The following is a 26749-nucleotide window of genomic DNA, read 5'->3' on the forward strand; positions in this document are numbered from 1 at the left end:
CACAAATTGTTCTGTATTGTTGAAAGATTTATGACCAAACTTTTTATGTCACCCATATGAGGATGGGTTCCCCTTTGAGTCTGGTTCCTCTCAAGGTTTCTTCCTCATATCATCTAAGGGAGTTTTTCCTTGCCACTGTCGCCACGGCTGCTCATCAGGGACAAACGCACACCATTCACCTTCACTGTTGTTTTCTGTAAAGCTGCTTTGAGACAATGTCTGTTGTGAAAAGCGCTATACAAATAAACTTGACTTGACTTGACTTGACTTGAACCATAACGATATAAAATCAATGTTTGGCCACTGTGAATGCATAAATTCATGAACCTCTTTCTCACTGGGACACGTTGTGAAATCAAACGCAAAACAAACGCATTACCCATTGTAACCGGCAGATGGCAACATTAATCCTATTTTAAAAGAACTGCCAGATGCTTGTCTCATTCCACTTCGTATACAGGGTCAGGTGTAATCCACATAATTAAAGTTATGCTACACCTGAATCTTATTATAACCTCAACCTCTGTTTACTTTTTTTCTTATTCTTAAATAAATGATTTAGTGCAAAAATACTTGTACTGATAATTGGCCCACAAGCTCAGATACTAATATTTTTGGTGGTCCACAGTAATATAACAACATTCGCAGACACAGCTCAGCATACTTTTAATCTCAATTAAATCATTAATTTACATTTCAATTCTATAAAATACAGCAGATGAGAACTTAACCTGGAATAAAGAAGAATTTCCTTAGCTTAAGTTGTTGAATAAAGAATAAAGCTATAATTAAAAAACATGAGCATTACACCATTAAATGTTTTTTTACATTCAGGCATCTGCTGAATGTGTATGAATGTTCAGTGTGTATGGGTATGTGTGTTACACTTATCATGTAAAATGGCAAAAATATAAATATTTTAATATTCTGTTACCTTTTTAATTTGATTGAATTTAATTTTCTGTTTTATTTTTAAACATTCCATTTCATTCGATTGGCAAAGGATCACGATTCCAATCAGCCACTGCACCATCACATGACTTGTCACACGTCACTAAGCACTCAAACCTGTTCCTTGTCACTTGATTGGCATGTGTATATAAGTCCCACATTTCACCACACTTTGTCTCATGTTTGTCTTTTCATACTTCATGCTGGGTTTTTTTTTTTTTTTTTTTTGCTTATGCTCAGATTTAATGTTCATGGTTCACACTTTTTATTCTTTGTATTATTTTGGATTAGAGTCAACGTTGTCACTGCACATCTTATGCTACAAGGCAACGAAATGAAGTTAGCATCTAACCAGAAGTTAATTGGTAGCAGTGTAAAATATTTACATATGTACAGCTTGGTATGACTATGCTATATATGAATAAATATTCACTAAATAATATATATATTATTATTTTTATTTCTTTGTCTTTGCATTTTTATTAAAGGGATCTGTACTGGTATCCGCTTATCTGCCACCACGTGACCTCTTGGGAAGGTGGTAGCTCAGTGATTAAGTGTCTGGGTTACTGATCAGAACATTGGGGTTCAACCCCAGTATTACCAAGTTGACACTCTTAAAAGCACTTTTACCTTTTACTAAAATGGGTGCAGCACAAATTTGTTGGTCAAGCAAGAGGCTCTTTTTGGGAGGAACCGCAGGCTTTGGGAATGTTTGGAGAGGAGTGGCATGTTGCCATGCTGCTGCTCATGTGTCTGATATGGGCAACCCAATGGCCACTTTGTCTCCTGGTTTTTAAAGAGGATCATTATAAGAGTATTTTCCTTGTTGAGGACTTCTTTCTGCCTCTGTGCCCTGTTTAGTATGTCATCATGCTTCCATGCCCTGTCAAGGAGGCCGCCGTCAGATTCAGTGGTTTGTTACAAGTGGTTTGATAACCGTTTGGTTAAAATGTATCTTATACAGTGTGTTGGACTCGTCTCGATGCAGGGAATCCGGGGTGTATGGATAGAGTTTAAATTCTAGACACATGTTTAAATATAATGGTCATCTTCTTCTTCTTCTTTCGGCTGCTCCCATTAGGGGTCGCCACAGCGGATCATCCGTCTCCATACCACCCTGTCCTCTACATCTGCCTCTTTTACACCAACTACCTGCATGTCTTCCCTCACCACATCCATGAACCTCCTCCTTGGCCTTCCTCTTCTCCTCCTACCTGGTGGCTCCATCTTCAGCATTTTTCTACCAATATAATTCATGTCCCTCCTCTGCACATGTCCAAACCATCTCAATCTCGCCTCCCTCACCTTGTCACCAAAACATCCTACATGTGCTGTCCCCCTAATGAACTCATTTCTAATCTTGTCCATCCTTGTCACTCCCAACGACAACCTTAACATCTTCAGCTCTGCTACCTCCAGCTCCACCTCCTGTCTTTTACTCAATGCCACTGTCTCTAATCCATACAACATCGCAGGTCTCACCACAGTCCTATAAACTTTCCCTTTCATTCTTGCAGATACTCTTCTATCACAAATCACTCCTGTCACTCTTCTCCACCCACTCCACCCTGCCTGCACTCTTTTCTTTACTTCCCTAACACACTCTCCATTACTTTGCACTGTTGACCCCAGGTACCTGAACTCCTCCACCTTCTCCACCTCTTCTCCCTGCAACCGCATCACTCCACTGCCCTCCCTCTCATTCACACACATGTACTCTGTCTTACTCCTACTGACTTTCATTCCCCTTCTCTCCAGCGCATATCTCCACCTCTCCAGGCTCTTCTCAACCTGCTCTCTACTCTCACCACAAATCACAATATCATCTGCAAACATCATAGTCCAGGGAGACTCCTGTCTGACCTCGTCCGTCAACCTGTCCATCACCACTGCAAACAGGAAAGGGCTCAGGGCCGATCCTTGATGCAGTCCAACCTTCACCCTGAACCAGTCTGTCGTACCTACTGCACACTTTACTGCCGTCACACTGTCCTCATACATGTCCTGCACCACCCTCACATACTTCTCTGACACACCAGACTTCCTCATACAATACCACAACTCCTCTCTCGGCACCCTGTCGTACGCTTTCTCTAAATCCACAAATACACAATGCAGCTCCTTCTGTCCTTCTCTATACTTCTCCATCAACATCCTCAAAGCAAATAAGGCATCTGTGGTGCTCTTCCTCGGCATGAAACCATACTGTTGCTCACAGATGGTCACCTCTTCTCTCAACCTGGCTTCCACTACTCTTTCCCTTAACTTCATGGTGTGACTGATCAACTTAATTCCCCTGTAGTTACTGCAGGTCTGCACATCTCCCTTATGCTTAAAGATCGGTACCAGCACACTCCTTCTCCATTCCTCAGGCATCCTCTCCCCTTCCAGAATCCTGTTAAACAATCTGGTTAAAAACTCCACTGCCATCTCTCCTAAACATCTAAACGCTTCTACCGGTATGTCATCTGGTCCAACCGACTTTCCATTCTTCATCCTCTTAATCGCTACTCTCACTTCCTCCTTACTAATCCTATCTACATCCTGCTTCACCAACTCCACATCCTCCAACCTTCTCTCTCTCTGATTTTCCTCATTCATCAGCTGCTCAAAATACTCCCTCCATCTTCTCAACACACTCTCCTCACTAGTCAACACATTTCCCTCTCCATCCTTTATTGCTCTAACTTGCAGTACATCCTTCCCAGCTCGGTCTCTCTGCCTGGCCAATCGGTATAAATCCTTTTCTCCTTCCTTAGTGTCCAACCTCTTATACAGTTCCTCATATGCCTTTTCCTTGGCTTTCGCCACATCCCTTTTAACCTGCTGCCGCATCTCCTTGTACTCCTGCCTACTTTTCTCATCACTCTGTCGATCCCACTTCTGTTTTGCCAACCTCTTTCCCCTAATGCTCTCCTGCACTTCCTCATTCCACCACCACGTCTCCTTGTCTTGCTTTCTATTTCCAGATGTTACACCAAGTACTTTTCTAGCTGCCTCCCTCATCACTCCTGCAGTAGTTGCCCAATCATCCGGCACCTCTTCACCACCACCAAGCCCCTGTCTGACCTCTTCCCTGAACCTCACACTACACTCTTCCTCCTTCAGTTTCCACCATCTTATTCTTCTTTCAAACCTTACTTTCCTCCTCTTCTTCTTCGCCTCCAAAACCATCCTACAGACCACCATCCGATGCTGTCTAGCTACACTGTCCCCTGCCAACACCTTACAGTCTCCAATCTCCTTCAGGTTGCATCTCCTACACAGAAGATAATCCACCTGTGTGCACCTTCCTCCACTCTTATACGTCACCCTATGATCCTCCTTCTTCTTAAAATACGTGTTCACCACTGCCATTTCCATCCTTTTAGCAAAATCTACCACCATCTGCCCTTCCACATTCCTCTCCTTAAAACCATACCTACCCATCACCTCCTCATCACCTCTGTTCCCTTCACCTACATGCCCATTAAAGTCTGCCCCAATCACCAATCGTTCTTTCCTAGGTACACCATCTACCACTTCATCTAATTCACTCCAGAATCTTTCTTTCTCCTCCATCTCACAGCCAACTTGTGGAGCATAGGCACTGATGACATTTATCATCATCCCTTCAACTTCCACCTTCACGATCATCACCCTATCAGAAACTCTCTTCACCTCCACTACACTCTTACTGTACTCTTCCTTCAGAATCACCCCTACTCCATTACTCTTTCCATCCACACCATGATAAAACAGTTTAAACCCACCTCCAATGTTCCTGGCCTTACTCCCTTTCCACTTGGTCTCCTGAACACACAGCATATCTACCTTTCTCCTCTCCATCATATCAGCTATCTCTCTCCCTTTACCCGTCATAGTACCAACATTTAAAGTACCAACCCGAACCTCTACTCTCCTAAACTGCTCCTTTTCCTGCCGTCTCTGTAGACGCCTTCCTCCTCTCCTTCTCCTCCTTCGGCCAACAGTAGCCCAATTTCCACCGGTACCCTGTCGGCTAACGATACCTGTGGCGGTCGTTGTTAACCCGGGCCTCGACCGATCCGGTATGAAATTCTCATTTGTGATCCGCATATTTGATTTGGCACATGTTTTACGCTGGATGCCCTTCCTAACGCAACCCTCCCCATTTACCCGGGCTTGGGACCGGCACTAAGAGTGCACTGGCTTGTGCCCCCCTAATGGCTGGGTTTAAATATAATGGTCATAAACATACAGATTAGCATTTTCTGTGCTTGGCCCCCTAATGACCATGCATAATTCAGTCTGACTCGTGATGAACTTGCAAAAATTCATTACTAGGAATGATAAATTATAGACGTTATCATACTTTTTTTCTTAGTTTTTTTTTTTCGAAAGAAACATTGTGGAGCAAGAGTTATGCAATGAAATAATTCAATTCAATTCAATTCATTTTTATTTGTATAGCGCTTTTAACAATGAACATTGTCTCAAAGCAGCTTTACACAGATAAATACTGTTATTTAAAAAGAAAACCTAGTGTGTAGGAGTAAATAAAAATGTTAATTCCAAACAATATGTGACAGCAAAAAAATACACATTTTTAAACAAAGGGTATCTTCTAATGATTTGTGTGTCTTTACTTAATGTCTTGGGAAAGGTGTGCATCGTTAGCGTTTACCTGAGAGAATGATGGGCTCGGTTTCATCATATTCTCTCAGCACCCACACTTCTTACTCTTTGCCTTGTAGGTTTTGTGGATGAGTGCAGGTAAGACGTGACCGTCCTCGATGCTGAAGTTGTCATGCGTGCAAAAAATGTTTGTTTGAATGACAGATGTGTATCGCCGTCCGAACTGCTGAAAACATGCCCTGCACACATACACAATATTAACTCAATCGCACACCCCAGAACACGCAAACAAATGCCAAATGCACATTAAAACAGTGCTTTAAAGCTTTTCTTCTGACTGCTACCAACTGCTCAAACTGGAGACTCCTTCCATAAATGTTGATTGATCAAAAATCTCTCCAGTGTTTCTTTCTATTTTCAAGGTTGTAAGATGTGACAAACCTGTTGTATACGTTAACCATCCTCTTGGTGTAGGCGTACCCCGAGTTCGACCCATGAGGACGCTTTAAGGAATCGGTTCTTTTAAACAAACGAGAACGATGAGAGTTGATTCGGCAAACTGTATCGGTTTTATGTGAGGGATGGAAATGATCTTGAGTTAAGTTTCCGCATTTTAACCAGTCAGTTCGCTAATTTAATAATAAAAGCAGATTTTTATTATTTCTGAGCATGCACACACAAAGAAAAATGAAGTTTTTCCTTTTTTTATTTTTCGATCTGTTTAATTACACAAAGTGTAGGAATCTTTCAAATTTCACACTATCAAATCTGAACATATTTACTTCAATTGCTCTTCTTCCTCTACTTTCGGCTGCTCCCATTAGGGGTCGCCACAGCGGATCCTTCCTCTCCATACAACTCTGTCCTCTACATCTGCCTCTTTCAAACCAACTACCTGCATGTCTTCCCTCACCACATCCATAAACCTCCTCCTTGGTCTTCATCTTTTCCTCCTTTCTGGTGGCTTCATTCTCAGCATTCTCCTACTGATATACCCCATGTCACTCCTCTGCTCATGTCCAAACCATCTCAATTGGGCATCTCTCACTTGGTCTCTAAAATGTCCTACATGTACGGTCTCTGTAAAAAAGTTTGGCATGGATAATAAGATGCTGTGTGTGTGTGTGTGTGTGTGTGTGTGTGTGTGTGTGTGTGTGTGTGTGTGTATTTATTAATTTTTAATTTTTTTTTGCCATGTGTCTTCTGTAAGCAACCCAGGTACTTCTTACTTCTATACCTACACTGCTGCCATTTTCAGGTGATAATATAAATAACAACTGTTCACCACATTCATTTTCAAAAGTACCAGATTGTAATAGTCTTTATTTTCTGTTATATGGATTGCGGTATTTCCATTCTTTCTTTTGGAGCGTCAATGTGTCTGAAATACATGAGACATTGTCTACAGGCACAAAATATTTCCTGCACACCTTAATATCCAGTAGAGTGGCCCCACAATTTATTCTGCTGCAATATTTTTTAGCAATCTTTAGCTGGGGGTGTGGTCTGAACAGAGAGTAAAGCCCCATCGCAGATGACAGTATCAGAGGGTGAAGACTGCCTGTTTGATTGCCAGAAACTCTTGATATTGCTGTACTGGCTCTCCTGCACCGAGAGCTTATAGGTGATGTTCAACATCGGGCACTCCTCCCCCTATAGCGCTTGGAACAACAGGGTACCTTGCCCCCTAGAGAGGTTATGGTGCCCCCTTTTTACTGAGATCAGTTGGTGGACACAATAGAACGTAAAAAACATATGCAAGCATAATTTTAAATAATTCATTTTGATGGCTGCAACAAGTCTTTAAAAAGTTGCAACAAGGCAACAGAAGTCTGAAAAACTAAAGGTGCAACAGTAAACCCCATTGTACGAGCAACCTATAGTACGAGCAAACGGAGATACGAGCAACCTCGCTCGCAAAATTTTACCCCGGTTCACGAGCAAATTTCGAAGGCACGAGCAAACCCACGCTGACGGTTCCCCGTTTTCAGCGGAGGGTCGCATCAGTCGCTTAGTTGATGACGTATCACTCGGTCGCTCTCGTTGTTCAGTGCAGCAAAAACTTAACTTTTTTTAGTTTTATGTTTTTATTTCACTAGAAATCTTGAAAAATGTTTTCCAAGAAAATTAGTGATGGTGCTGTAAAAACGAAAGTAAATAGAATTACCATGGAAACCGAGAAGGTTACGAGGGTGGTGTGCGTCTCACACTCGCAATCAACCACTACCACATGAGTAAGTGTTAAATTATATTTACATTACGGTAATTTGCGGTGTATTTGTTTGTTAAAATAGGCTACAAATACTTTTCAATGCAGAAATTAGCGATAGAATGAGGTCTTGGAACTGATTAAATCACTTTTACATTCATTCCTATAGGGGGAAAATCAGTTCGAACATACAAGCAAATGGACCTACGAGCAATTTTCAAGAACGAATTATGCTCGTCCAACAGGGTTTTACTGTATTAAAAATAAACAGTTCATCATGAAATAGAAAATACAACAAAGAGCAAGAAAAGTCAAGAAATGTCTGTCAGCTAATAAATGAAGTTTAACCAGTCGAATTTTTTCACACTTTTACCTCTTTCTATAGCAAAAAAAAGACAAAGCTTAGATGGCAAATAAAGGTGTTTTTTTTTTATTTATTTATTACTGTAATGAGATTACAAAGCTCCATCAGATAGATTTAAAGAAGAAAAAAGCTCATCACTTGGTGGTTTGAGCCGAATGGTCATCTACGAGCGATGTTGTAATTATCAGCAAACCAATCACATGTCTCCGTCACAGCTGAGGAAAAGCACAATTTAAGCCAGAATCAATATGTGCCTTTGTGCATGAGTACGGGTGTGGTGTTTGTGGATGTTAGGGTTTATGTTTGGTGTCTTTGGGTGTGTGCTTGTGTATTTGTCTAAGTAATTGTAGATTTGTCAATGTCTCAAAAAACTATTCCGGGACAAGCTAGGAATGAAGTGAGGATGGACTGAGGAGACGATCTTGTTGTTTCCAACTCAATAATCAAATGTCGGCTGTGCATGTGTATATGAAAGCAAACAGTAGCACTGAAAAGTGAAAATATCAAAAAATATATATTTTTTGAGTTAAAGCTGGATGATTGCTCAGAAAGTACATGTGGTCAGTATTAATTTTACTACTGCTTGCAGTCTTGTTTACATACTGCGGCTGCACATATTATACACATACATTGTATATTCTGTTGGTGGGTGTGTGTGCAGGTTTTACCTGTATGGAATGGAGTGAAGGTGAAATTAGGAAGGTAGCGTCTCAGTTTGGCGTTACTCGCCGTTTTCTTCAGCTGTCCGTCTGATTTGCTTGTGTCATACTGAACAGGTAAAGGCCAAACTGTGTTTTTCTCATTTACTGACTCACACACACACCCACACACAAACCCACTCACACACACTCTCTCACTCACACTTTATTCTCACTTTCAGTTTGTATATGCAAATTAAAGGATACAACCACAGATCCCGTGAAGCCGAATGCTTCTACAATTGCATCGACTGCATTCTTAATGGTTATCTCATCTTCTTCTCCAACTGCAAACAAAACAGTGTGTGTGTGTGTGTGTGTGTGTGTGTGTGTGTGTGTGTGTGTGTGTGTGTGTGTGAGAGAGAGAGACATTAAACAATTCATCACCAAAGGTCATTAAAAGTAATTTTAAAAGACACATGCTTTAAAAAAAAAAAGTATATTTAATTTTTTTTTTTTTTATTTCATTTTAAAAGGTACATAAAAATATTTTAAAGGCTGTTTAAAATAAAGTACGAAAGCACATTGCATTCACAAAGATAAAAAAAACCAAACAAACAAACAGCAAGAATCTCATAATTATGACTTACTAACTCATAATTATGGCTTACTAAGTCATAATTATGACTTATTATTTTTTAATTATGGCTTATTATCTCATAATTATGAGATAAGTGCGGCAGTCTGTGGCAGGGGAGCATTTTAGCGCACGACATCGAATCTGACGTGATTGCATTCTTTGCTCGGAAGCGCCTCATTGCGCAACCAGTGAGATGTAGCGGCTATCATATGGTTTATCTTTATGACTGTATATTAGTTAAATTAGCTACTGGACATTTTCTCGCTGACTGCCCCTCTTGCTAATTAATTTAGTTACGGTAAACCTTGCTTCAGTTAATAGATACGAGGCGTTAACTATTATTATTATTATTATTATTATTATTATTATTATTATTATTATATTTTAATATTGACTACTAATATATGTTACACATTCTGACTGTCCACTTGATAAAATTAACTAAAATTACCTTTTATCAAGTGGACAGTCAGAATATGTAACATATATTACAGGTAAGGAAGATGTTCATTAGACCTGGAAGTGCTAGTATTGGGGTGAAGGCTCCCTCTGGTGAGGTGGAGGAAGAACTGCAGCTGGAACTGTTCCAAAGTCTAGTACAATTGCCCTTTTGACTTTTTCAAACCTTCTAGAACCAACATTTTAACTTTAAAATATAAGGCAGTGATTAAAAAAAATCTTTTTTGAGTGACAGTAAAAAGGTCCATGTTTCTGCACACACTTTGTGATGTCTTGTGATACGTGTATCAGTACCTGAGAGAATGATGGGCTCGATTTCCTCATATTCTCTCAGCACCCACACAAAAAGACGAGCCACATCGAGAGAGAAGATGAACTGACGTAGTCCTTTACCCGAACCCCAGACCTGCAGAGCTGTTCCGTCCCCTAAAAGACACAACATTGCACAACAGTTTCAATATTGTACGCTCTCATGATAACTTTTATCCAGGCCTAACCTGACCTGGCTAACCTCACAAAGCTAATCTAATGTAGCCCAACCCAACCTGACTGCCACCTGTATAAAACTTGGTGATCTGCGCCTTATAACATGACTTCTATTTCTTCTATTGGGTGCTGATACTAGATATATTTTACATATTGTTTGTTTGTGTGTGAGAAAGAGAAAAAGAGAGAGAAAAAGAGAGAGAGAGAGAGAGAGAGAGAGAAAGGAGAGAGGAAGAGAGAGAGAGAGAGAGAGAGAGAGAGAAGGAGAGAGAGAGAGAGAGAGAGAGAGAGAGAGAGAGAGAGAGAGAGAAAGGAGAGAGGAAGAGAGAGAGAGAGAGACAGAGAGAGGAAGAGAGAGAGAGAGAGAGAGAGAGAGAGAGAGAGAGAGAGAGAGAGAGAGAGAGAGAGATGTATTACTCTTTGCTTTGTAGGTTTTGTGGATGAGTGCAGATAAAACGTGACCATGCTCAAGGTGGAAGTTGTCATATGGGCCAAAGATATTTGTGGAAATGATCGCCGTGTATCGCCGTGCATACTGCTGAAAACAGGTTCTACACACACACACACACACACACACACACACACACACACACACACTGAAATGAAATCACCCACCAAATAAAGTATAGATAGTGAGATGCAGAGGTGGGCGGTCACCACTGGTCAGCAAAGCCTTCTCTGCTGGCCTAAACACTATCAGAAGCACTGACCTACATTTACAACCTAAATTCTGATATTTGTTTCATGAAATTGTATTCATTTATTTCCAACAGTTTATTCTCTTCATTTTGTAATGTTTCTCTCGGCTGCACTGCTTCCAGTACGTTTATGTGGATGTTAGATTTTTTTTTGTCCAATCAGATTTCAGTCTCTATGTGCTGCCATGTGAATCTAATCTGCCCAGGGCCTTCAAAGTCAGTACTGCTGGCCTTTTTACCATAGAGAATATTATAAATAGATCTTTTAACTTTAACCAAGATTTTAAATTTGAATGACATTTTTTATGTTTTAGTCATGTTATTAGACAAATATTGATTCTGAACTGAGACTTAACTGGGTTTCTTGCTTTAGTAAAATGGTCTTCACCCTCCATATGTGAGATTCCACTCTCTCTCTCTGTATTGCCATGCGTTGGTTTATTGTGTTTTTGTACAGTATTGATGGTTTCTATAATTGTGACATAATAGTGATATTGAGAGGTGGATTAAGTCGGGTACCTCCCCACTGAAGACCCAGGTACCAAATGCACGACCCACCACTGGTGAGATGTGACAAACCTGTTATATAAATCAATTATCCTCTTGGCATAGGAGTAACCCGAGTTCGACTCATGTGGAGGACCATCATGGATCTATGAACAAAATCATTCAGTGTTAGATTTCACACTTTGTTCCTGCTGCTGCAGTCATAAAGATGTATCCAATATATCTATATCTAGAGTTTTATTGAATAGGGATCAAAATCAACATCGGCTCCTGCTGTTAAAAGCACCATATAAGTGAATATGGATTATAATAATGATTAAAGAGGAGGAAATATACATTTGGAATTTTTTATTTGACTATACTAATATCGATTCTAAAGTACAAATCTATGTGCCAGTTGTGTGTGTATGTGTGTACCATAGTCTCATCAATCGGGTAAGTAGTTTTATCCGGGAAAATGCATGTGGACAAAGACAAGACGACTTTCTCCACGTCAAACTCGTGAGCCATGTGCAGCACGTTATTATTAATAGCCATGTTTTTCCTCTAAAAAAACCCAAAAATTATTTCAGCTAATAATGAGAATTTATGCGTGTGTATATGTGTTTGTCTGTCTGTTTGTGTGTATGAGATTTACCCAGAAGTCTAGGTTCTGTTTCATGTGCATGAAGAGGCTGCCCACCATTGCTGCGAGGTGAATAACATGTGTGGGCTGATATTTCTCGAAGTAGGTGCATGAAATATTATTCATAACTCCATCACATCATCACTTTCCTTTGCATTATATCAGTTCAACAACGATAAGTCTGATTTGTGAAGAGGTTTTTGTAGAAGAGTCTCTGCCACTAGTTGGGGAAGTGGTAGTTCAGTGGTTAAGATGGTTGATTTCTGCTTTAAAGGTTGTGAGCTTAAATCAAAGCAATGTAATTGATCTGCAATGTTCATGTTAATGCTCTTGTTCTAATATTATTCTTTATATAGTGAAAAAAAAATGGTGACAAGACAATAATAATGATGATAACGTGTTTAGGGCTGGGTTTTGAAGCTCACGTCAGGTCTGCATCTTTGGAGCTGATGAAGATCCATTCTTCCCCTTCCCTCGCTCCTCCTTCCTGCTTCACCACACGCTCTATGGCTTTCCCCACGAGGCCACTGCCACCTGTCACCAGCACCCGCATCGGCTTCTTTTTACTATCCATCTGCCAAAACAAATATTAGGAATGTGAATATGAATTTAGACACTAAAAGCCCAGCTTGATTTACACACAGATGATGTGTAAATAATGACAATTTAAATCAAGTTCATGCAAATCAGTGTCAGGTAGCCAGTGATTAATGCATTCGCACTGGCTTAATCCATTCTAACCCGCATTAGAAACCAATTCATTTAACTAATCTAACAAACTTATTTAACATGAACCTATTTTTATTGTATTTCAGTTGCTAAATATACAAGCTGAGAGAGCAGCAGTGTAAACATTCCCAACAAGCAGTCAATGTTTACATGGCACACATTGACTTCCTTAATAATAACTCAGAATCCGTAAGTAGCTCAAACAACCTGAGCATTGATTATGTAAATCAATTTCTTTGCAATAAAGTTATTTTTATTATGCCACTCGACAGAAAAGCAAAACACACATGATCAATAATCATATATAATAATATGCTTTTATGATTTTTACACCTCATGATAGCTCGTAAGTAAGTAAACCTTAAAACAGAATGAGTACCAGTGAATAAAATTTATCTTCAGTTCAGAATATGTTTGAAATATTAAAAAAAATGTGAATTGTATCTTTGTAGTACCCTGGACTAACCGCTAGGTGTCGTCTTATATATATATAATGGGGGAGTGGTGGCTCCAGCGGTTAAGGCACTGGGTTGCCGATCAGAAGGTCTGGGGTTCAAGCCCCGGTATCGCCAAGCTGCCGCTCTTGGGCCCTTGAGCAAGGCCCTTAACCCTCTATGCTCCGGGGGTCCCTTACGAGTGAAATATCAAGGTCCGTGACGTCAGAGTGACGTGGGGCCGCCTTCCCGTGGGCTCACCACCTGCAGGAGGGACTGTAAGGGACGGTGCTGTGAGGATTGGGCAGCAGTCGAAGGCGGGGGCCTGCTTAGGACCCGAATTACGGATAAGCGGGAGAAAATGAATGAATGAATGAATGAATATATATATATATATATATATATATATATATATATATATATATATATATAAAACCCAGCCATTAGGGAGGCACAAGCCAGTGCACTCTTAGTGCATGTCCCAAGCCCGGATAAATGGGGAGGGTTGCGTTAGGAAGGGCATCCAGCGTAAAACGTGCCAAATCAAATATGCGGGTCACGAATAAGAATTTCATACCGGATCGGTCGAGGCCCGGGTTAACAACGACCGCCACAGGTATCGTTAGCCGACAGGGTACTGGTGGAAATTGGGCTATTGTTGGCCGAAGGAGGAGGAGGAGAGGAGGAAGATTCCTACAGAGGCGACAGGGAAAGGAAAAGTGTAGGAGAGTGGAGGTTCGGGTTGGTACTTTAAATGTTGCCACTATGTCTGGTAAAGGGAGATAGATAGCTGATATGATGGAGAGGAGAAAGGTAGATATGTTGTGTGTTCAGGAGACCAATTGGAAAGGGAGTAAGGCCAGAAAAATTGGAGGTGGGTTTAAACTGTTCTATCATGGTGTGGATGGAAAGAGAAATGGTGTAGGGGTGATTCTGAAGGAAGAGTTCAGTAAGAGTGTAGTGGAGGTGAAGAGAGTTTCTGATAGGGTGATGATCGTGAAGGTGGAAGTTGAAGGGATGATGATAAATGTCATCAGTGCCTATGCTCCACAAGTCGGCTGTGAGATGGAGGAGAAGGAAAGATTCTGGAGTGAATTAGATGAAGTGGTAGATGGTGTCCCTAGAAATGAACGATTGTTGTTTGGGGCAGACTTTAATGGACATGTAGGTGAGGGGAACAGAGGTGATGAGAAGGTTATGGGTAGGTATGGCCTAAAGGAGAGAAATCAGCATCGGATGGTGGTCTGTAGGATGGTTTTGGAGGCGAAGAAGAAGAGGTAAGGACTGAAAGAAGAATAAGATGGTGGAAACTGAAGGAGGAAGACTGTAGTGTGAGGTTCAGGGAAGAGGTCAGACAGAGGCTCGGTGGTGGTGAAGAGGTGCTGAATGATTGGGAAACTACCACAGGAGTGATGAGGGAGGCAGCTAGAAAGGTACTTGGTGTGACATCTGGAAATAGAAAGGAAGACAAGGAGACGTGGTGGTGGAATGAGGAAGTGCAGGGGAGCATAAGGGGAAAGAGGTTAACAAAACAGAAGTGGGATCGACAGGGTGATGAGAAAAGTAGGCAGGAGTACAAGGACATGCGGCAGCAGGTAAAGAGGGATGTGGCGAAAGCCAACGAAAAGGCATACGAGGAGCTGTATGAGAGGTTGGACACTAAGGAAGGAGAAAAGGATTTGTACCGATTGGCCAGGCAGAGAGATCGAGCTGGGAAGGATGTGTTGCAAGTTAGAGCAATAAAGGATGGAGATGGAAATGTGTTGACTAGTGAGGAGAGTGTGTTGAGAAGATGGAGGGAGTATTTTGAGCAGCTGATGAATGAGGAAAATGAGAGGGAGAGAAGGTTGGATGATGTGGAGTTAGTAAAGCAGGAAGTGGATAGGATTAGTAAGGAGGAAGTGAGAGCAGCGATTAAGAGGATGAAGAGTGGAAAGTCGGTTGGACCAGATGACATACCGGTAGAAGCGTGGAGATGTTTAGGAGAGATGGCAGTGGAGTTTTTAACCAGATTGTTTAACAAGATTTTGGAAGGTGAGAGGATGCCTGGGGAATGGAGAAGGAGTGTGCTGGTACCGATCTTTAAGCATAAGGGAGATGTGCAGACCTGCAGTAACTACAGGGGAATAAAGTTGATCAGCCACACCATGAAGTTATGGGAAAGAGTAGTGGAAGCCAGGCTGAGAGAAGAGGTGACCATCTGTGAGCAACAGTATGGTTTCATGCCGAGGAAGAGCACCACAGATGCCTTATTTGCTTTGAGAACGTTGATGGAGAAGTATAGAGAAGGACAGAAGGAGCTGCATTGTGTATTTGTGGATTTAGAGAAAGCGTACGACAGGGTGCCAAGAGAGGAATTGTGGTATTGTATGAGGAAGTCAGGTGTGTCAGAGAAGTATGTGAGGGTGGTGCAGGACATGTATGAGGACAGTGTGACAGCAGTGAAGTGTGCAGTAGAAAAGACAGACTGCTTCAAGGATTGGCTCTAAGCCCTTTCCTGTTTGCAGGATGATGACATTTCCTGTGATGAACAGGATGATGGACAAGGTCGGGCAGGAGTCTCTGTGGACTATGAGGTTTGTGGTTGATATGTTATTTGTAGTGAGAGTAGGGAGCAGGTAAATCAGCAGTGGCAGCAGGGTGCTTGAAATCTGGCTTGAACAGTTCCTCAACCTCTGCTCCATTTACCACTCCAGTTCATGACTGGTCACAAACTGCGATAAGCACAGGACTGTTTTTTTGCAGCTCGAGAAAAGGGAACTTTGGATTTAAGTAGACCATAGACATATGTTATATTAACACACACTTCACCGTTCTTCTCTACTTTGTACTTTGTGATTTTGTATATTCCTTGAATTGTCCACATTGTGCATTCATGCCTATAGGTCCTATCAACATTCATTGTAACCCTATTTTTTAGCTTCTGGTTTTGACCTGCTCTACGATTATAAGTTGAGTATGTAGATAATTAGAGGTGTAGATAAAGGTCATACATCATTCTCGGATGTGTGTCTCTTACACAGACAGCTCTCAGACAGACATTGTCTCTGTAAAGTAATTAAAGAATTGATATATTTCTGTATACATTACTCTCATTTCTAGGAATTCCCTCTGGGTGAAACTGATAGAAGGATCCTGTACACTATTATAAAAAAGACAATCAATTTCAGGGAATAAAATGCTGAATGAAACAAATAGTAAAATGAAACAAATGAATGTGTTTTGGTGCTAAATATTGCTCAGCATTTGCTCGCTTTTGCTAACAGCCGTCTTTGTTCTGTTTAGTGATACTCTGGTCCTTGATCTTATGTTTTAAGCTTTCTAGGATTGCCTTTGTATCGTTTCCCGATTTCACTTGATGCATTGGATTTTTTTACCTCCACCTCTTATAAATACTACAGCAAATGTATAAATGATTAAACAAAAGAACTCATTGGTACTCATGGGGAACAGTGTGTAATCTGTCGTGGTGAGCACACAATATCACACTCGGTCATCGGATTTGAGGAAAGGTTTTATTAGAATCTTGTTATACAGTGTAACAAATAGTAATTGTAAAACCCACACAGGCCCTTCCAGACTAAAACCTGGCACCTAAAGGCTATTGCTATGTTATCATGTATGTATATATTGATATATTACATCAGCTGCCATGTTTCTCCAAGGTCACCCCTACAGCAATTTTACAAAAATAGAATATCAGTGAATATCAGTTCAGAAAATGAGACATATAGTTAAATCTGTATGAATCTGTATGAATCTGTTTGTGTATTATTTTTTAATCACATAATTCCCACAGTTGTCCGATTGACTGCATTTAATTCTCCAGACACCACAATGATTTTTATAAACAATACAATTTCTAGGGTTCATGATTTTTAGATGATATAATCAGAATAATAAGGCACACCAGTTTAAATTTAAATCGATTTGTAAACCGATATCCTGAGATTTTATGGAAAACTGTGGCTGAAGAGCGTTGACAGGTGCTTCACATTACATGCTGCAAAGTGTGAAGAACGTGTCACTCATCAGTTTCAAGCTGGACGGTCATTTGCGAGCGATGTCGTAATTAGCAGCTAACCAATCACATGTCTCCTTCACAGCTGAGGATAAAGCACAGGTAAGTCCAGAATATATAGCACAGGTAATATCCTTTATATTATGTGTGTATGTTTTTACCTATATGGAATGGAGTGAAGGTAAAATTAGGAAGGTAGCGTATCAGTTTGGCGTTGTTTGCCGTTTTCTTCAGCTGGCCATCGGGTTTGCTGGTATCATACTGAACACATCAGTCAAAGGCCATACTTTGTATTTTACTGACTCTCACACACACACAGCTTGTATATGCGAAAAAAAAGGATACAATCACAGGTCCTGTGAAGCCGAAAGCTTCCACAATCACATCGACTGCAGTTTTAATGGATATCTCATTTTCTTCTCCAACTGTGAACATAACAGTGTGAGAGAAAGCCCGAGTAAGGAAACAGTGCCAAAGCTCAGTATTATACAAGCCAACTTGCAAAATTTTAAAAGAAATGATATAAATTCAGTACAGGTTGGTGCATCCAAACAGGAAACATTAGAAATAGGAGTTTGTGACCCCGGATTGTCTGCAATTGTTTGGAACCAGTTCAAGGTCCTTTAGAACCCATTGCCATTGGGTATAATGGAGCAGTGGAGTGGTTCTCAACTAACGTTCGATGTGAAACCTTTTATAAGAATGGTGATAATGTGAATGCTGCACAAAGGGAATTTCAGCATCCTTACCAGTTACGATGTCATGATTATGTCTCTTCTGCTAACCTCAAAGATATGGGTTCAGCCTAAAAAAAGTACCCAGGTGGTGCTCGAATGGCCCTCACACTAGAGAATATCATATCTGTTTGATCTGCAATTGTGAGGGGCCCTCGCCGCTCTATTCAACAACATGCATTATTGTGGTGTTGAGCTGTTTCTTCAAAATTATGCACCCACGTTGTTATTGGATGAGCAGACGAGACATGATCATGATGTACTCATGGCTCGTTGCGCACCACTCCACTGCTCCAAGGAGTTCTAAACGAGGTCGCACTACAAACAATTGCCGAAACCCCATTGTCACCAAGTTCTAGTTCCAAAATTACCCCTTTCCCTGCGCCACTCTGAGTTTTAAACATGTTGAATCCAAAGCAAAGTAATAAACACATACGAAGCATAAGGTCTGTCATTTAAAATAAAATTAAACTTCTTGCGTTATGTGTACCCGAGTACACATGAGTACCTGTGAGAATGATGAGCTCAATTTCATCGTATTCTCTTAGAGCCCACACGCAAAGGCGGGCCAAATCTACAGAGTAGATGAACTGACGTAGTCCTCGACCCGATCCCCAGACCTCCAGAGCTGTTCCATCTCCTACAAAACACACAATTACACAACAGTTTCAGCATTGCCGTGTATTCATTAATCAGCCATGGCCAGTCTACCTGTTCAAGTCATGGCTGCTCATCAGGGATAAATACACATCGTTCACCTTAACTGTTAAATTCTGTAAAGCTGCTTTGAGACAATGTCTGTTGTGAAAAGCGCTATAGAAATAAACTTGTTTTGACAAGTTCACAGAGCATAAACACTGTGTACTTATGAAAAGCCCCTAACAGTGATTACGGATGGCACAATACACACAGATAAGATCACCTGGCTTATCTTAATCTATAATCATGAATAAAACTGAAAACTGGCCATGATATCACTCACATCATCATCTTGAATGCATACAAATACATCCCTTTAAATAAAGTGACGAAAGTAAATATCGGTTTCAAATTGAGACAAATAATTAAAGGACCAGTTCTCTAAAACCTTCTCTCTAAATCTGCTTGTGTGTCATCTGATAATCACATAATTACCACAGCTTTCACTGATTGGCTGCGTTTCATTCTCCAAGGATCATGACTTTTCAACCAGGCAAATCTCTACTAATGTGGCCCTAGAAGAAAAAAGCACAGATTGCGAATCAAAGGTGATGGCAACCAGCGAGTGACAGTTTATTTTGCACCCACTGCTGGTTCGGTACCTGATCCTGTTTTGCCTGTTCTACTTGCAACACAAACGTTCTCACCTGACTGCAACTCATACCTAACTTCCACAGCACATACATGGAACAAGAATGATAGCAGATTGTCACTTTGAAGACAAAATAGTCTAGATGTATGTATAATGAGATAACCTTAAGTCGCTGTGGATAAGGGCAGTGTCATACATTTGTTTGTCTAATCAGTTTGTCTTGACAGTTGGTCTTACTCTTCGCCTTGTAGGTTTTGTGGATGAGTGCGGGTAAAACGTGACCGTTCTCGACGCTGAAGTTGTCATGAGGGCCAAAAATGTTTGTGGGAATAACAGATGTGTACCGCCGTCCATACTGCTGAAAACAGGCCCTGCACATAAACACACAATATTAACTCAGTCACCCTTTTAGAAAATAGCCTACTGCAAGGTAACCACAAAATCAACTAATGAAAACCTTTAAGGTCAAATGCTGAAACTGGAAAATCCTTTTATGAATATTAAATTAACATTCTTACAGGAGGTTGTTAATACTTTGAAATTGATCAAACCTGTTATGTACATCAATCATCCTCTTGGCGTAGGCGTAGCCCAAGTTCGATTCAGAAGGAGGACCATTATGGATCTATGAACAAGATTGTTTGGTATTAGATTTTAGATCTTCACAGTGGGCTAAAATTACTATCTTCTGCACAATAGCTGGAGCTATTCATGATGCCACTATCAGGGTCAGTTGGAAAAAAACGATGTGTTTCTTAGTTTTATTCAACAGGGAGCTAAATCTGCATTAGCTAATCATTAACCCATGATAATGATTGGAGGGAATATGAGACCCATTTGTGCACACCCACTTTTCAAAGCTGGCAGGATGATACCCCAAATATGGGCTCAATTATATGAGTCTACAAGTATAAAAATAATGTAGCTACTAAACTGTTTACAGTTGTTCTGTATTTGTGTGTACCATAGTCTCATCGATGGGGTAGGTGGTTTCCGCTGGAAAAGAGCATGTGGACAAACAGGAGATCACTTTTACCACATCAAACTCATGAGCCGTTTGCAGCACGTTATCGTTTAAGGTCAGGTTCTTCCTCTGAAAACAGTTTAAAAGTGTTGGTTCAGCTAATAGAGAAAGGTTCCTCGAGTGTGTGTACAGTATATGTGTGTATTTCTGAGTCACAGTGATTAATTACCATGAAATTTAGGTTCTTTGTCGTGCTCATGAAGGTGCCCACTACAGCTGCGAGGTGAATAACGTGTGTGGGTTGATGTTTCTCGAAGATGGCCCTAGTCTCGGCTGCATTTTTTGTAGAAAAAAGTGCAATAAATATTCGTTTTAATTGCCTCCATCACATCATTTTTATCTTTATGAAATTTTCTTAGAATTATAATCAATCTTGCAAATAATTTATTTAGTGTGGTGTTTGATTGGTCTGATTGGTAAGAATGTGTTTTTCAGCTCGGACAGAACATGTTCAGCCATGAAACTCTCTCTATGAGCAACAGTATGGTTGAAGGAAGAGCAATACTGACACATTATTTGCTTTGAGTATGTTAATGAACAAGTATCGAGAAGGTCGGGTATGTTTGTGTATTTAGAGAAAGTGTACAACAGAGAGGAGTTGTGGTATTGTATGAGGAAGTCAGGTCTGGCAGAAAAGTATGTGAAGGTGGTGCAAGACATGTATGAAGACAGTGTGAAAGCAGTGAAGTGTGCATTAGGAACGACAGACTGGTTTAAGTTGGAGGTAGAACTGAATCAAGGATCGGCTCTGAGCCCTTTCCTGTTCGCAGTGGTGAGAGCAGAGAGCAGGTTGAAGGAGTCTGGAGAGATGGAGATACTTGCTGGAGAGAAAGGGGAATAAAAGTCAGTAGGAGTAAGACAGAGTAAATGTGTGTGAATGAAAGGAGAAGAGATATAAAAGGTGGAGGAGTTTAGGTACCTGGAGTACAATAGTGCAAAGTATTTGTTAGAGAAGTGAAGAAAAGAGTGCAGGCAGGGTGGAGTGGGTGGAGAAGAGTGATAGCAGAAGTTATTTGTGATAGAAGAGTATCTGCAAGAGTGAAAGGGAAAGTTTATAGGACTGTGGTGAAACCTGCGATGTTGTATTGTTTAGAGACAGTGGTACTGAGTAAAAGACAGGGGGCAAAGCTATAGGTAGCAGAGCTGAACAGATGCTGCGATTTTCATTGACAAGGATAGACATTATAAATAATTCCACAGTGAAGTGTGGGTTTGTGAAATGGTGATAAGATTTAAGGTGGTGTCAGCATTTTAGGGGCTTGGACTCACGTCAGGTCTGCGTCTTTAGAGCTGAGGAAGATCCACTTCTCCCCTTCTTTTGCTCCTCCTTCCTGATTTATCACACGCTCTATGGATTTTTCCAAAAGCCCACTGCCACCTGTCACCAGCACCCGCATCGGCTTCTTCTCACCTTCCATCTGACAATTATTCTGAATCTGAATAAAACAATATAGGCATGTTTTTACTGATCATGTGCAGCACACCTGATTTCTTAATAGCAATTCTTTTTTTCTTTCAAGTACTGAATTAAATTCTGAGAAGTCAGTAATGAATGGACCTCATTTTGCATCTTGAAATGATTCTTTATAAACGGAAACCTGTTCCTGAGATTCTTTTTTTTTAAATTGCATTTGCTACAGGAAAATCTATCTGTAAAGCATTTTAAAGGTTTTTTTTTTTTTTGGTGTTGACCTTCGTTAAAGTTGAATTAATATACACATTTAAGTAAAATAAAGTAAATATTAAAGTACTTATTATTATTATTATCACTATTATTATTATTATTATTATTATTATTATAATCAATACATTTTCAAAACTTTCATTTTTTTTTTTATTTAATTTAATTTGAATGATTTTGACCATTTTTTTTTTTTTAATAAATGTAAAAAAACATGCACTGTAATGTCACGGTGATAAAGTAAATGTAAATGCAATAGCAAAAAGTATCTGTCACTGTTTTCTGTGTTACATCCTTATTATAAACAAGGATCAAATAAAAAAATATCAGGATTACATATAAATAAATAAAATTATCACCATAATAAAAATAATGCCTAGACTTAGCATAAACTAATGTCTATCCAAGCAGATAAAAAAGAAAGAAAGGAAAAAAGGTGGAAACATTAAATGGCTTCCTTTTTTTGGGTAAAGTTGTGTTCTATAATTGTAAAAATGTATCCAGAATCCAAATATTCAGTCAAAAAAAAAAAAAACACACAAAAACTGCATTAAAGGATTTCAAATTAAATCCTGGCAGCAAAAATATTTAACCATAAAAGAAAACTGAGAAACAGTGACATTTTTGAGTCGCGGTCTTTAAAGTTTTAAACCTGTCTATGGAGCATGTTGGCGTAACTTTTACACATCCACTGGCAGCCGATATGACCGAAACGATTAGTTCGATATTGACAAAGAGTTTTGTCTTTTATTTATTTATTTATTTATTTATTTATTTATTTATTTATTTATAAATAAAATTAATTCTTTTTTTTATTAATTTGTTTATTTTAAATTACATAAATAATTGTAATTGCCACACACAAAAAATGTTTTTGAGGAAAAACGCACACATACCTGTCTGTTGGCTCAATACTTTTGTGAATATACTGTGTGTACTGGGAGCAGCTTTGGAAATAAATAAATGTATATGTATATGTATATTATGTTATGTTATGTATATGACAACTGAAGATGGCAATTATGAGGCTGGATATAAAGAACTCAACGAACCTTTTGTGTAATTGAAGGTTAAACATGTTTATCCAGAGTCAATAATAATTTAATGACAGTGAGCCTTAAAGTACCCACCCTTACACCTAACTGCCATTTGTGAAAACGTGCTGTCAAGCGACCAACAAATAAAAAATAACTCTTGACATGGCATTATGTTTCTTCATGTTACTTACTTGTTTTACATTATTTATTTATTTATTTATTTATTTTTTAATTCCCAAATGCAGGTATTGGTAGTGTATGTGGAACTGGTCTGAATGGCAGTGGACGAGTGGTAGGGTGTAATGGGTTGAGGTGCTAAGTGTTAGGAATATTCCCCAATATGGCATCTGATATGTTCACAGTGTGACTTATGCCTCAAAGTTTTTTTCTCGTGAATAGCCAGTAGTACATTTCTCCTGCAAGCCCAAGCATCACTACTCTTCCAAACCCCTCTCCCAGGCTCTGCTACTCTGCTGCTGCTGGTTCTCTGCTGTCCTGCTATATTTTAAATTGCATAAATAATTTTATTTGCCACCCACAAAAAGTTTTGAGGAAAGAAGCACACATTCCTAAAAAAAAAAGTCTGTTATCCCAAAACTTTTGTGAATATAGTGTGTGTGTGTGTAGTGGGAGCAGCTCAGGAAATAACTAAATGCGGCCCGGTGAAAAAATGGTGAGCACATGACGTATATGACAACTGAAGATGGCAATTATAAGGTGGAACATAAAGTACACGATGAACCTTTTGTGTAAATGAAAGTCAATAGCAATAGAATGACAGTGGGTTGAATGGGTTACACCTCTATCTTAATCACATCACAGTTCCCATATTATTGATGCGGCAAACTGACTCAACTGAAATGATTAAAACTGACTCAACTGGAACGCTCAAAACTGACAACTGTGGAGCGTATTTAGCTCGCAAAAAGATAAATATACACAACCTAAATGTGAAGTATCAAGAAATTCAAATTCACCTTAAAAATAAGGGGCTTGCATTGGCTTTGTGCTGAACAAGAGTCCAAATGCGGTAAACACAGGGAATTCTTGAAGAGTCCGTTATGAGGGAGTTAGATTTTATTCCAGGTTCTCCTGAAGATCAGAGTAGGAGAAGTTCTTAAAGGTAAAGCTTACCGAAAAAGGGTTCCCGTCTCGAAGAAGAGGTTCTGAGCGACGATTGGTGGGGTTCAGGAAATTTTTATTTTTACACCCATCTTTGGTGGAATTGGGGGGGTATATACATGAATATACCGGGACATAAGCCTTCAAGGTATAACTTGTGTTAATACAATGTTATATTCTGGCATATAAAATGCACCCAAGTTTATTTGTCACATACATTCAAAGGACGACATGCAGTGAAATGCTTGTTATGACGGTCTGGCATAGAAAAATAAACAAGGAAAGAAAGAAGGCAGATAAATAATAAAAAAGTATTAACTATATAAAATATATAAATATGTAAAAAAAAGTGTACCGTATTTTCCAGACTACGCTATTTTTCCTACGCTTTGAACCCCGTGGCTTAAACAACATAGCGGCTAATTTATTAATTTTTCCTGGGTTTTTCCCGGTTTCACAAACTTCAAGCCAAAAAACGGAAACGAAAAAACGCACCTCACCTGTGTTCTGAGTTGCACGGCATCGGGAGAAAAAAACTTTTTTTTTTTTTTTTTAAAACGCACGACGAAGCCAAAAGATAAACCCCCGAGAGAAATAGTTGTGAAAGGAAGGAGGGAGACAGTGAACAATTACTTTCTTGGTCGGCTACTGTTTAGATACAAGCTGTTGTAGCGCGTTGAGTCTGGGTGAAGGAAGAGCTCGCTAACTCCAGTTACAACAGAAATCATATGAGCACAGACAGGTTTTTCTTGGCAACAGCATTAAGGGTTAGTCAAAGAAACTTAGAAATCAGCATCAGAAAATAATAAGGCCATAATCCTCGTTTTGCACAGATGCAGTAATACCGGAGAATGCAGTGGCAGGCTATTCCCAAGATACCGCTATGCTCCTAAAGGAAGCGCAACATATTTCACCCGTTACACAGTGTGTAACGTGTCTTTCGTTAAAGTTATTTATGTTAAAAATAAAAATATTTCTAAAATTCAGTGGGTGCTGCTTATATATGGGTGCGCTTTATAGTCTGGAAATTACGGTATATACAAGGATATATACGAGGATGCGTATGACAGTAAACAATAAAATTTACAGTAAAATTTAAGGTGATGACGTGATTGTCCTTAAAGTGTCCATGTGCGGTGTGGTGTGGTATAAAGTGGCACTGTGCAATGTGAGTCCAGAGTTAAAGTGACAGACCAAAGATTAAAGTGATTAAAGTGTCGTAGTGGAAAAGAAAATAAATGTGCAGAAAAAGTGTGAAGATGGAGAGAGTGGACCAGTTTTAGATCCTGGGGTTTCCTGGTTCAAACTCTGAATGGCCTGCAGGAAGAAGCTCCTCCTCATTCTTTCTGTGTTTGCTTTTATAGTATCTTAAATATGTAATATCTTTAATATGCAATATCTTTGATCTGTGTTCGACTTTGTTCTGTGTTGCTGGAGGCAGACCAGATGTTTCTCGTTAAGCCAAATGTATGAAAGGCTATGGTGTTAATCTTAAAGAGCCATGACTGGGAAAATGAGGCTGTCGTCTTTAAATCAGTATGAGTCGAAGTATAGAATATGATCCAGGATGCATGTCCTTTTGGGAGACGACCTCTGACCCGTTCATTAGATAATTAAGATGAATGATCTGGGAAAGGGAGCTCCGATACATCTGGGATACATTTAGTCTGGACAAAGACAGACTTCGCTTTGTGTTAAAGCATTATTGCGAAATGAGATCATATACATCTGCTATACATTAAGAGGCGGACCCAGAGATCGTGCAAAGTATTTAACGTGTGGAGCCATGAATCGGGAGTCGTCGACTCATCGATACGGCGGCTCCGAGCTGATCCAGGAGGCTCGTGAAGATGCTGAATTTCTGTGTTAAATAAAAACTTCATTTACAAAGAAATAACAGTGTCTACGAAGATTCATTCCAAGAAACAGCTACACTCCATCAAGACAAGAAATATACATCACTTTCAAGGAGCGGAATAATTTCCCTTAATGCAACAGAGAAAAGAGTCCATTGTTGGGATGGCTGAGGTCCTTCACAATCTTCCTGGCTCTGGGCCGGCACCATGTGCTGTAGATGTCCTGGAGGTTAGGGAGCTTGTGTGGATGGTACATTCAGCTAAACGCACCACCCTCTGGAGGGCTCGCCTGTCCTGCATAGTGCTGTTCCCGAACCAGGAAGTGATGCTCCCCGTCAGAACGCTCTCAATGGTGCAGGTGTAGAAAGTCTTTAGCACCTGAGAGGGACGTTTAAAGTCCCTTAAGTGTCTCAGATGGTACAGACGCTGCCGGGTCTTCTTCACCAGGGTGTTGGTGTGACAGGACCAAGACAGGTCCTGTGTGATGTGAACACCTACAGTAGGGCAAAAAATTATTTAGTCAGCCACCAATTGTGCAAGTTCTCTGACTTAAGAAGATGAGAGAGGCCTGTTATTTTTATCATAGGTACACTTCAACTATGAGAGACAAAATAAGAAAAAAAATCCCAAAAATCACATTGCCT

The 26749-nt window shown here is 39.9% G+C and overlaps 3 protein-coding genes across 6 annotated transcripts in view; all 3 read right to left on the bottom strand.

The window, feature by feature from the left end:
* LOC310715551 (GDP-L-fucose synthase-like) overlaps window positions 1-12772 on the bottom strand; it is a 33480-nt gene extending 20708 nt beyond the window's left edge. For 2 of the 3 annotated variants that reach the window (XM_083522059.1, XM_083522060.1), the window contains exon 1: window positions 12602-12771. In XM_083522059.1, coding sequence (XP_083378185.1) covers window positions 12602-12750 — 149 coding nt within the window. In that variant the 5' untranslated portion in view covers window positions 12751-12771. Of the gene's footprint in view, window positions 1-12601 lie in introns of all 3 variants that reach the window. The other variant, XM_083522063.1, reaches the window with a different exon arrangement.
* LOC310715555 (GDP-L-fucose synthase-like) lies at window positions 5661-12460 on the bottom strand. Of its 2 annotated transcripts, none has more exons than XM_083522073.1 (8): window positions 12189-12460; window positions 11969-12097; window positions 11624-11697; window positions 10764-10897; window positions 10155-10286; window positions 9029-9108; window positions 8792-8891; window positions 5661-6109 (listed from the first exon to the last, which is right to left on the bottom strand). In XM_083522073.1, the coding sequence occupies exons 1-8, from the start codon at window positions 12300-12302 to the stop codon at window positions 5937-5939; spliced, it is 936 nt and encodes a 311-aa protein (XP_083378199.1). In that variant the 5' UTR covers window positions 12303-12460; the 3' UTR covers window positions 5661-5936. The 2 variants fall into 2 exon arrangements, with proteins under 2 accessions (XP_083378199.1, XP_083378200.1); XM_083522074.1 differs by lacking the exon at window positions 5661-6109 and adding an exon at window positions 8174-8338 and having other exon boundaries at window positions 12189-12455.
* Window positions 12773-16835: 4063 nt separating the features above from the next.
* LOC310715560 (GDP-L-fucose synthase-like) lies at window positions 16836-21919 on the bottom strand. Its single transcript, XM_083522082.1, has 9 exons — window positions 21679-21919; window positions 20579-20690; window positions 20350-20478; window positions 19937-20010; window positions 19623-19756; window positions 18603-18734; window positions 17706-17785; window positions 17522-17621; window positions 16836-17445 (listed from the first exon to the last, which is right to left on the bottom strand). Exons 1-9 carry the CDS (start codon window positions 21825-21827, stop codon window positions 17390-17392), a joined length of 966 nt encoding a protein of 321 aa, XP_083378208.1. The 5' UTR covers window positions 21828-21919; the 3' UTR covers window positions 16836-17389.
* Window positions 21920-26749: the final 4830 nt, after the last annotated feature.

Source organism: Silurus aristotelis (genome assembly GCF_946808225.1).
Source record: "Silurus aristotelis genome assembly, chromosome: 20".
In the NCBI taxonomy this organism is placed as follows: Eukaryota; Metazoa; Chordata; class Actinopteri; order Siluriformes; family Siluridae; genus Silurus; species Silurus aristotelis.

Coding starts and splice junctions, on each gene's coding strand:
- LOC310715555 (XM_083522073.1), bottom strand. CDS start 12,302: ATGAATAATATTTCATGCACCTACTTCGAGAAATATCAGCCCACACAT. Junction 10,898..11,623: donor ATAATTGATTTATATAACAG/GTTTGTCACATC, acceptor GTGTGTGTGTAG/AACCTGTTTTCAGCAGTATG. Junction 10,287..10,763: donor CAAAACCTACAAAGCAAAGA/GTAATACATCTC, acceptor TGTGTCTTTTAG/GGGACGGAACAGCTCTGCAG.
- LOC310715560 (XM_083522082.1), bottom strand. CDS start 21,827: ATGGAAGGTGAGAAGAAGCCGATGCGGGTGCTGGTGACAGGTGGCAGT. Junction 20,479..20,578: donor CAAAGAACCTAAATTTCATG/GTAATTAATCAC, acceptor AACTGTTTTCAG/AGGAAGAACCTGACCTTAAA. Junction 20,011..20,349: donor ACCCCATCGATGAGACTATG/GTACACACAAAT, acceptor TCTTGTTCATAG/ATCCATAATGGTCCTCCTTC.